We start from the raw sequence: 12,237 nt of genomic DNA on the forward strand, positions 1-12,237 counted from the left end.
ACCATCTTCTTCGTCGCTTGTGAACGCGAAATACCGGCAACTGTCTTGCTCATCTCTCTCTCTCTCTCTCTCTCTCTCGGAGATCGTGTCACAAAATTGTTGCTTAGGATATCTCTATTTGTGCCGATGAGAACGCACGGAAAACGTAGACTGTTTTAATTATTTTATATTTTCTGATCACATTATAAATAGAATGAAAGTAATATAAAAGCTGCATTAGATAATATCGTGAATTTTAGGGAGATAAATCGCTTGATAAATCTCTTGTACACAAAGCATATAAATATTTTTGTTTATTAATACGATATAAATATATTTGTTATTATAGTATAAAATGTTATATTACACAAGAATAGATTTATATTAAGTCCTCCGTTTCTTTTTCTTTCCTTTTTCAAGGATTTAGAAATTTATAAAATGATAAATTTCGCGGAAATTTTTATAACGCGCGAAAAGTGATAAATGCGACTCTTTACTCCGACTCTTTACTCACTTAATTCGATCTCAATTCTAATCTCCGGTACTCGAACAATGTAATAATTTTTCGAACAATAGTGGTCGCGCTTAAACGAAAATACAGGTCGTTGGCGACAATATATGTACCCCTCGATATAATGGGGCGGCAAGTAGTAAGAGCAACCCACCGCACACCGCCACGTTGCATCTGCCCCGTAGGATTTAATCACGATGGTTACTCTGTCCCGACCGAAACCAATTATTGCACAGACGTATCCGCGCGCATATACACGAGGCATCCAGTTATTCGAATCAGACGTGTATACGCCTACCCGCATCACAGAAATCCGCTTCTGCAAATATCCGTACAATTCGAGCGATCGTCGCGCGCGCAAACAATACGAAGTGTTTCGGGCTCATTTTCTGTCTCTTTCAATTTTTTTATGTACACAAATAAAGGTAGAGAAATGTTTAGAAATAAACAACTAAAAATGTATACAAATAAACAATTAAAACATAAAATCGCTGGCGTGAACGCACCTCGCGTGATATGTCAATCATCTATTTGTAGTTATTTTGAAAACTTGGCGAAGAATGAATAATCGCTGCTCTAGATGTATTTATATATTAAATATTTTTAATAATACATATTTAAATTAATTGAAAATAATTTGTTGCAACTCCTTTCAAGTTTCCTAGATACGTTTTTACACGAAAATAACGACACGCAACTTCCAGGTGTAAATTTCCAACTTCTATTCTCAGATGTCGGATGAAATTTCATGCAGAGCAGATATACGAATAAACTTTTGACATGCACGCATAGTTGTACGCCTTCCGGAAAGCTAAATTAAATTAGCTGATAACCTTTCACCGTGATGCATCTGCAAACATTTGCAATTTCTGGCTTGCAATCCCGATTGGCGAATTAAAATTTACCAAGAGATTCAAAACAGCGATGACATTGTTAAATTATATCGAATCACTCCTCTGAAAAATGGGAGGATATATTGATTATAAATATATTCATATAAAAAATATTTATAAAAATAAATTTATTTAATACTCATGTACATAAATAATTTTTTTCTCATTGCTTTCAAAAAATTTTAAAAATTTTTTATAATGGAAGAAATTTCGACATAATGCTGAAATAAAATGTTTTCTTATGACACTTTCAAAAATTATTAAATAAAAAATAATTAAATAATTAAATAAAAATACAATCATATATAATCTATCATCAAATTATTGTATATCAGACAATAAATAAAACTATCTAAAATCCAGCTGTTGCCCATAAAGTTTTTTTTCATTATGTCAAAATCATTACAAATTTTGTAGACTTACTTAATATTTTCTATTCGCGTTGCACCTGATTTTGCTATTAAGTCACATCATCATAATAAAAAACGCTCTACAACTCAACGTTTTTAAGATCTTGATTTTAATGTTTCTGAATTATTAAGTGTCCAGATTTCATGTAGTCACATATCCTTAAATTATTTACTTAGACTAATAATCTCTCATCAAATTTCTGTAGAATCTTTTAGAAAATTGAACGTAAACACAATATCCATACGTTCAGCTTCACACAATTTTCTGATTAATTAACTCGATATATAGATTCGTTCCTGAGAGTAGAAGAGAGGTCAGGCGACTCAGAACAGACTCTGTTGCCGACGCGAATGCATGCCAAAGGAGATAGGAAGGAGAATCGCGAGAGAGAGAACGGGAAAGGTCGGTTGGTGGAGGTGAATTGAGGCCGAAGAAGTGGAGGAAACGGGAGCGCGCGGCGGGATGGTAGCGCGTCGGCGGCATTCTCGGGGAAGAGAGCGACAGAAAGAGAGAGAGAGAGAGAGAGAGAGAGAGAAAGGGGAGACATTATTGATTGTTGTTGATAATTAGCCGGTACAGGCGCGCGCGTCAATCACCCGGCCAAGGCGATGTTATTAGGCTGTTGGTTAGCGCCGGGCGAAGCTTCTCGCGAGGAAGCTATATACGCCGGGATGTTATATACGTGGATGTTGCGCGTGGCGCGCGGATCATGGATGCGTGTGTCGCGCCAGCGGCTGCGCACGCTCGCGCGAGTGCGCGCCGAACGCCCGCCATTGAGCCACCCGATTACCACCCCCTTTTCCTTCTCCCCTCACAATTCGATCTAATACGCTTCGCTGCGACGCGAGAGAAGGTTAATTATGCAGTTAATGAGAGCATTTATACACACACACACACACATATATATATATATATATATATATATATATATATATAGATTCGTGCATATATGTATGTATACTACATACATATACATTAAAGAAAATACCCTACTTATATAAGGGATACTTATATACATACATATATACATATATATATTAATGAACAGAGTTCCTCTACACAGATGTTGCCCAAAAGAGAAACTTAGCAATTGACAGAACAGATGAGAGAGAGAGAGAGAGAGAGAGAGAGAGAAGCGAGGGTAAAATTTACGATAGGAGTGGGTGCGGAGAAAGGAAGGAGTGAGCAATGGGTGAGAAGGAGGGAGGGAGGGAGGGATGGCAGGGTGTGTTCGATGGAAAATACCCATTTGCTCCCGCGGTCCCGCAGGATCAATCTCTTCGTCGGTGGCGCTGTTCGGTTTCTTGGACGATATTACACTCGGGGACGGGAATAATGCGAGGTTTGATCGGGGCGTTCGTCGACGAGTAACCGCAACACCCGGGATGGATGTAATTTGCAGGGAAAATGATCGCGTAATAGTTCGCCCAGTGAGCGACGCGTTCTGCATTGTATAGTCGCATTAATCTCGATAGAATCAAGACAGAGCTTGAGAGAAACGTAAGATTGAAATTTATTTGTGTATCTGTTTCTTTATTCATTTAATCGCTCGCCGCAAGAGTTTTTATGACTTTCACTAGATTTCTTGTAAATTTCACGTTTTTTTCTTTTATATATTATGCGAATTCTTGATAATTAGATAGGATCTCATTTAAATTAAAAATTAAATAAAAATTATTTATTGTTGATAGAATATTAATAGACATTAACACACTCTCTGATACACGCAAAAAGAAACCGCGTGAAAGTTTAGCTTTTTAGACGATATTACCTCGAGAATAAAAATAATGCGAGTCTTGATTGGGCATTTGGCCACAAGTAATCGATGTCCAGAGAGGTGTAATTTGCAAGGAAAAAGATAGCGTATTAGCTCGACGCGTGTTGACGCTTTAAGTTCCCTCACAGCGACGCAAAGTGTTCGAAAATTACCCAGTGATTACTCACTTAATGATTTAATCCTCAAAATTGCACGGTCTGACGACGATCGCGTAATTTACGAGAAAATTGTAATTTATACGAAAATAGGTGAGAAAAAAGTGGACAGATAGATACCAATATACAGTAATAGACTTTATTTTTGAAGAGCAAACGAGTCTTTTTAAATCGAATAACATGCGCAAGTAGTATTTGTCTCTAGAAGAGAAATTTTTGAATATATTTATATAACTTATATTTAATTTTTTATAATATCATAAATTTATTTACAATTTTTAGAGATATACATATATATACAATTGAATATTAGACTAAATTGCTTACAAGATAAAATTAAATTTTTATTGCCAGAGAAGAATAGATATAGATGTCATAACTAATATATTATCACAAATGATATGTCAATCAAAATGCAAACTGCGATATGATATTTTCTCATGTTTCAGAAATAACTTGAGAATTTGGGACAAAATATTCCTAGTTTTTTCTCTTAACTTTCTGCATTAACTTATGCATGAAATAATATTGCATTCCATAATTTGCGATAAAAATATATCATAAGTGAAAATATGAGCGATATCGCATTACAGGAAGATTTATAATTTCTGAGACCAATGTAAAGCTTCTCATCGCGATGCACCTGCGCTTTGAAAAGTGAAACGATTCGCGGGTCCGATACGACGACGGCTATCGCAGTCGGTCGGACAATTAATCCCGCGCTTTAAATCGATTAGACCTCGACCGAAATACCGAGCACGAATGTACGTACCACGTGGCCCTAACAAATACAGCGGAATGACGTCGCGGACATGTTATTTACAGTGGAAATGCGATCGCGTGATCGTTTGGCAGCGTAAAGTAAATCTTCGCTTCGTTCCCGTTGCGCCTTTCGTTAACGACGATAACGACGCGGCAATGTGGCCGTCGCCTTAATAAAGAGCCGGATAAGCGGCGATAGAGGACCTAATTCCAGATGCACGCGTACGGTCGGACGCGTGTCGCCTGATATAGAAAAACGTGCGTGCCGACGTGCACTTACAACGATGTTCTCGTTTATCTCGTGAACGATTAAATGATTCTTTTAAGACATTTAGAAATAGAACCGTTTTCCACGTGACAGTTACAGAAACAATTTATTAGCACAAATTACACGCTGCTCGCAGAAGTTTTGATAAAAGCTTTCAAAAAATTATATTAGCCAAATAATATACATTATAAATAAATATATTTTTATAAATATATCTTTATTTTCTTTTTTATCATTTTTCACATATTGCATTATTTTTTATTGCAAACTAAGACAAACGTTTATATTTCATAATTTTTATTTCTTTCTAAAAATAATAAGAATCAAAATAAAAGATATTGACTTTAAAACAGTCATTAAGGATATGTCCGCTAGGATTATAAAATTTTATTGTATTTTACACAAATGTTTTTCCCCGTCTTTATAACGATTGTAAATGATTATTTCCCGTTACATGGTTTCATTCTCGATATCCAATCTTCATCAACATTAACATCATAAATGAAGAGAGAAGAAGAAGAAGAAAGAATAATTCTTATTTATTTTCTTAAATTATTGACGAAGGGAAAATAGCAATTTAGCTTATTCCCTTTATTGTCCAGCGAAATCATTAGAAGAAAATTGATTAAATCTTGTGACGAGATATCCCGCACGTGAAACATTTTTACAGCTAATCCATATTTTATCTTTTACACACAAGCTCATTTTGAGATTATCGTATCCTCGTAAAAAAATATGACAACCGATACTTTATACGCTTTCGTTCGATGAGAAAGATAATCTACCTATCGAGACTAGCGTCTCTTTCCTTTCTTCGCCTCTGAGTAATACACTCATTAAATACTCTAATTAATCCTTGTTGTCTCTTTTATATTTAACAAAGCGTTTCGCATTTCGCGCCTGCTCGGTCATGAATCGCAAAAAACGTTCAGAAGCGAATGACGTTTTAATGCGCGACCAAATTCACGTGCGCGCGCGAACGCACACACACACACACACACACACACACACACATACTCATACACTATGTAGACTTTACGCACGTACGCATGCAATTCTGCATAGCCACGCGTGTTGCGGCACTTCTAATAGCTACTATTATGCGCGTATAATGGGGGTAATAGCGCCTGCGACTCCGGATAAATCGATCACCATTACCGCTCCTATTACCAGTAACGACCGTTTCCGAGGAGACCTGACCAACTCGCTCACTCACTCTCCCTCTCTCTCTCTCTCTGTTGCGGCTTCCAGGTGAGAACAGCTGCAACTCCACCGGCGGCGGCAGCGACGAGGAACTCGGCGCAGGCTGCGGGGAGGACATAAACGGCAACGGGGGCAAGAAGAAGCACCGTCGCAACCGGACGACCTTCACGACCTACCAGCTGCACGAGCTCGAGAGAGCGTTCGAGAAGTCCCACTATCCGGACGTCTACTCCAGAGAGGAGCTCGCCATGAAGGTCAATCTCCCGGAAGTACGTGTTCAGGTGAGTCAAAAAATGTCAAGCGGACGAATCGACAAATCGACGTGGAGGAGAGATATTTCCTCTCTCGCATAAATGTTTTAAAGTTTAAACGTCAAAACGTAGTGACATTTGATTCTGGAGATATAGGCCGTCTTTTATGGCACAAGGATTTAATTGCTTTAAAATTAATTTTTTTCTTTTTTAAGGTAGAACGTAAATAAAAAAAAATATCTTTTTTTTATGAAATAAATAACAAAATGAAAAAATGAGAAACTATGAAATCTCTGTAGATGTTTAATAGATTTATAAATTTATTTTATATTTAGGATCTTAATTATAAAACGTAAGCATCTGATACATTTGTACCGTTTTTTTTCCATAATATTACAATAGAATAAAATTTATAATTAATGATAATTTTAAAAATTATACAATAAAAGTAAGCTGTAAAAACTTATAACGTTTTGACATCAAAACGAGAAAAATATGGAGATATTATTGAGATTAAATAGGTAAATAATGCAACTTGGTTGCAAGAAAAATAATTTCACGCGACCTGCAGCACGAACAGCTGATTTATATTTTCTTGGCCGAAATTTGACGGATACGAATGTCGTGTTCGGCGAATAACCGGCCGGCTGGGTTAACGCTGGCGTTTTCGTGCAAACAATCGGAACAGCAATCGCTGCCTGGCGCGCTTGGGCCGACATATTAGACTAAATTAAATTAATTATGTGCGTGACAACGATAAAAGCACGCAGTCGCGTGCGACGACGCATCGATTAGACTCCCGGGGGCACGCTTGACGAGCGGGACCAATGGCGCAGCTATACGCGGTTTCAATGGTCTAACAAAATCATAACTTTGAACTTGATAAGACCTTCATAATCCTCAAGTTTTCAATTTACATTTATTCCTAATTTTATAAGAAAATTGAAAATTCTTGAATAAAATTTTAGCTTGAGAATAAAATGTGACTTTTTCAAATAATATTATATAATATAAAAAAATAATATAAAATAGATGTGCCAAACAACAATTTATAGATTAGTATTTACAAATTGTTAATTTTATAAAAATTGAAAATTTTTAAATAAAATTTAAACTTGAAAATAAAATGTAACTTTTTATAATAACTTTTAATAATATTATATAATATAAAAAAGATAATATAAAATAGATGTTCCAAACAACAATTTATAGATTAGTACTTACAAATTGTAAGAAAGAGAGCTGATAACGGTAATTTCATCTTCCTGAATGAATGTGATTTTTTTTCTAATAAAAAGAAGTAAAAGAAAGAGACTGCGCGTGGAGAGAAAGGCTAAGAAAGGAGTCTGTAAAAGGATCTCTCCATCCGGGCTCTATCACCACCGCCACCTTGTTACGCTATTGGGCGGAGTTCTCGGCAACATGGGATAATAACCTGGTCGACGGACTTACGAGTACCTGCTTTTTCTTTCTACCTTCTCGAACGCGGAATTGATTTTTACTGGGCGCTCGCCTCAAGTTCTTGTTGCCGCGAATGGCTCTCGCCTGCTGGCGACGGTCAAGATTACGCGTCGATTGCAATTAGGGTTTTATCGAGGCGACCATACTAATTCGTAGTGTCGTGAGCGACTCGTTAGAGGGTTGCCATTAAACACGCAATGCGAGAAACGTTGCAATTACCCTCGCTTCTTAAGTGGATTACGGATGGGTTTTAAAAGAGCAGCGATTCGAAAAGAGAAGAAGTCTGTCTGCATGAATCGTCTATCTATTAAATAACCGAGACTTTTCTTATCACTCTTAGCGGACAGTTTATACAATCTCGCGCGATAAATATCGCCTGTATTAAAATTAGTCTATAATTTAATTTTCTCATTACTTGAAATATATAATGAATAGATTTAAAAATATAACTAATTGCAGAAAAATATAATGGCTAATTATATTGCGACAGCGTATTATATGGATAAAATTTTATTTTGCTTAAAAAATATGCTATTAATATAATTGTATAGAAAACGCAAAAAAGAAACTGATAGATAAAGCTCTTTATAAGTTATATTTCAAAAAATTATTTCCGTGAAATAATACGTTTCAACGAAATTTTATGAAGAAAATCTATTTTTTTTATTCTTTTTTCCATGACAATGGAATACAAACATGGACGCATTTAACTAATCAGTGTGAAAAGAATTTCGAAAAAAAAGGGAATCCTTGAGCGTACGCGAGATCCAAAACGAAACGGACGACAGCTCGGAGGCGTTCGTTCTCCTGCGGCGAGTTCGCAATTAAAAATTTAAATTGCGTTTAAAACCCGCCGAGAGCTACCGACGCGCGCGCTCTTCTTCCGTCTTCCTCGTCGTTCCTTCTCTTCTCTGCGCAAAAGGTCTTTTTTCCATTTTTTTTGTTGCCTCTTTTTTGTTGCCGTTTTTCTCGAACAAGCGGTCCGCGCACCTCTCGCTCTCTCGTTTATTTTCACCCCCTCCTCCTCCCCCTCGACTCTCTCGCTAACCGTGGCAACGCACCGTCTCGGGCCACCCCCGGGGTATACCTAATCGCTTAAGCTTATTACGCCACAGCGGACAAGGCGGTTGCAGAATCAGCTTGGCTCGCGAGAGATGCAGCGAATTGTTCTCTCTATTCGCTCGCTCGCCAGCGCGCCGCGCCGTTCGGTTTCATCATTTTTAATTGATAGCGCACGCCAATCCCGTCTGTCGGATTTATTAGGCCGCTCGACGAGATGGTTTCGAAGGGACGGATGGGCAGGGGTAGAAAACGGGGGGCAAGAGGGGGGAGGGAGAGGGGAGGCTTTTATATTGGGCGTGGCGGAACGCGGACGAGATTCCGTCGGCGGTCGCTGCGGTCTGATTGTCATCGGAAAAGCGCCGCGCGTTTTCCAGCTTTTCCCAATCCGGTACACACACGTGTGTGTGTGTGTGTGTGTGTGTGTGTGTGTGTGTGTGTGTGCGTGCAGTGGGTAGTGTGTATATGTGTGCGCGCAAGCTCGTCGCGCGTTAAGTTAACGCCGCTTTCGCGATTTCCAGGCGATTATCGTCGCTTATAGGATACGCAAAATTACGTTGCATGTTATTAAAATGAAATTGTTCTGACAAAATTCAAGTTAAATAATCTTAGATCGATGATTTCATATTTCTTTTTAAATTATCCCCATATACTTATTTATAACAGAAAAATATCTCTGTAGAAAAAAAGAAGTTGTAGTTAATTTTCATCACCGCTAATAACGTCCATGCAATTCCGCGTTGTTTGCAATATCGTGTATAATCATACGTGTATAATGAAACTTTAATAACAATTATTATTACATGTGTTTGCTACGACTGTTATCAAACACTTTTTTTTTTTAGAATTTAAAATAGAATCTGTTTTCATTTCAATTTTGCCTGATGAAACAGGGACGGCGATTTTAAAAAGACTGTAACACACACGGTTTTAAACGCCTACTGTTTGTTATTCGTTAAAAGTACATTATTTTACACGCTACGACAAAAATATTTCGACCGAATCAATTAACGGCCAAATGGTTTAGCTTTAAATCGCGCGTAATGTTTGTTTGCGTACTAAATCGAAAAATAGATTGCAGAAAATGTGAAAGGGAATAAAAGCTCGGGAATCATACGGGAAGCCGCATCTTTTCAAAGAGAGATAAATGGAATTGGGTAATGCAACTTCACTCGGTTAGATTTACGAGCGGGCTCGCTCGTAAATTACTAACTGTTCTGTAGCTTCGATTCTTCAACTGTCGATGCACTAGACCTCGGCGAATCCCGCGTTTATGTAGTTTTATGACAGATTTTCTCTCTCTCTCTCTCTCTCTCTCTCTCTCTCTTTCTATTTCTTCCATATTTTTATGCTAGCAATAAAATTTTTATTGAAGAATCGTGCGCTCTTTTATATCTTTTGTCGTATATTGTGTGATCGTTTATCGTTAGAAATGATTTTCCAATAAAATCATTAAATTTTACGAAACATGTTAAACGTCACATTTTTCGATATGCTGCTGCAACAATGGTGTGTATCAAAAATTTTAAACAGGACAAGATAATAATAATACGGTTAACGAATTCGCGCATATTGTTTATTGACCTTTTCGGCTCACTAATCTAATGTCATCTCTTCGAAATAGCGCCGCGTTAAAATAAAGAGGTTTAAAATAATACTCGATACATTTTGCGCGATATATTTTTCGCTCTTGTTATCGCTAATACCTATATACCTTTGAATTGACATTCATCTTCGTTTAGCCGCGCGAAATGTCTAATGCATCCCTAGCGCGTTCGATGATAATCTAATTTCAACGTAGCACTAAAAGTCATTTCCGTTTCGAGTCTCGCTTTTTATCGGCCTTCGTGTGCTAAAACGCCAGCGAAACTATACGGCGATTTATTATATTATTATAGACCCATTGCCGGAGGAGGAAGGTGGAGGAGGAGGAGGGAGGGAGGGAGGGAGGGAGGGGGGGGGGAGCGAGCCGCGCATTACTCGTCTGTCACGCGATCGCGCGAGAGAGCTCCACGTCGAAAAAATAAAACAGCCGACTAATTCGGCGATTTGCCGGGCGACTTGGGTCGAAATCGATACCGAGCGCGTTTCGGTAGAAACACTTACCGGAATTAACCCACGGCAGAGGGAACACACCTGCGGATAACCATTTAAAAAGTTTGTCGCGTAACGATCGGGCGCGCGCGGTGCACCGAATGAGAGAGAGAGAGAGAGAGAGAGAACATGATCTTTAATGATTGACCATCGGGAAATCAACAAATCATTAGTGTGAATTTACGATTATGCGTCGCTCGGAAAGTTGCGGTTACACGTCATTAAGTAATCATATAAATTTGAAATAATATATAATATCTCTCTTTAAGCGATACTATTGCGTTTCGAAGTAGGACGGAGAATGATATGTCACCGTATTAGAAGAAATCTATTCGACCAATATCTCTGTCTCTCTTGCGATATTTTCAATGAAAACGAAACTCCGTTCTGCGTTGTTGCGTGGAATCGATTGCACTTTCGAGCGGCACTCGCTCTCACCGGCGAATTATTACCTCGCGTGCCGGTGTCGACTTTATATTTCGGCGAGTAATTTGCGTTCCGCATACGCTTTGATAAATACGATATCCGCCTTACAGCCTTCAGCCGCAATTTATAAATTTAAAAGAACAGTTTTGCGGTAACTGTATATAACAAGCATTATTAAGTTTCATTAGCTTTTTCTTTATTTCATCGCGTATCAAGTTCAAAATAATATATCTGGCTTTGCATATCGAATGGATTTAAATATATCGAAATTTTGATAGCAATACGAAGAAAAATAATGATGAATTTTCTTATTCGATTTATTAAACAATCTATTAAGATAAAGATTGACGCAAAGCTCGCTGCGAAAACACTTTGTGGACGCAAAACGCGCGACGTTATGTCGTACGGGTGAGTCGACGATGTCCGTAAATGTTCGCTTTGACTGCGGACAATGGAATCGACGGTGGTGTTGTCGACGAATCTACCGGGCAGGCGGAAAAAACGGAGAGATTGATTTTTCGCGGTAGGCCAACTAATTCGGTACTAACGGGGCGGGAAGGAGGAGGGAGGAGAGGGGGAGAGGGAGGGGGCTGCGAAGAGGGAGGGAATGAATAAAGCGAGTGGCTGAGCAAGAGAGGACGCGGTTGGATGCCCATCGTTCCATGTCCGGCCGTTCGACGATTGCCAATTGGAAAAATACTCCAATCCGATTACAATTTTTTTCGATGGTCCCACACAACGGCGCGGAAAAATTTAAAACGATTCCGCGGAACGAACGGCGAAACCTATGGCCGGGCCGGAGGAGAGATCGGAGAGCTGATATCGGGATTGCGATGGTCTTCTAAAAGCTTTCAAAAGCGCAATTAAAAAAACCATCTTCTCTACCTTTCTGCGTTATTCGGAAGGAAATTCGGACCGTGTCAGCTGCGCGCTATATATGTTTTATCCAGTGAATGTTGTACGAATATCTATCCTCGATATTTCCAG

At 38.4% G+C, this 12,237-nt stretch overlaps 1 protein-coding gene across 2 annotated transcripts in view; it reads left to right on the forward strand.

Annotated features, from left to right (window-relative positions):
• Window positions 1-12,237, forward strand: part of LOC126857865 (retinal homeobox protein Rx1-like) — a 43,429-nt gene that overhangs the window by 12,048 nt on the left and 19,144 nt on the right. For both annotated transcript variants that reach the window (XM_050607710.1, XM_050607711.1), the window contains exon 2: window positions 6,008-6,240. In XM_050607710.1, coding sequence (XP_050463667.1) covers window positions 6,008-6,240 — 233 coding nt within the window. The remainder of the gene's footprint in view (window positions 1-6,007; window positions 6,241-12,237) is intronic.

The sequence above is a fragment of the Cataglyphis hispanica genome, chromosome 23, assembly GCF_021464435.1.
Source record: "Cataglyphis hispanica isolate Lineage 1 chromosome 23, ULB_Chis1_1.0, whole genome shotgun sequence".
NCBI lineage: Eukaryota > Metazoa > Arthropoda > Insecta > Hymenoptera > Formicidae > Cataglyphis > Cataglyphis hispanica.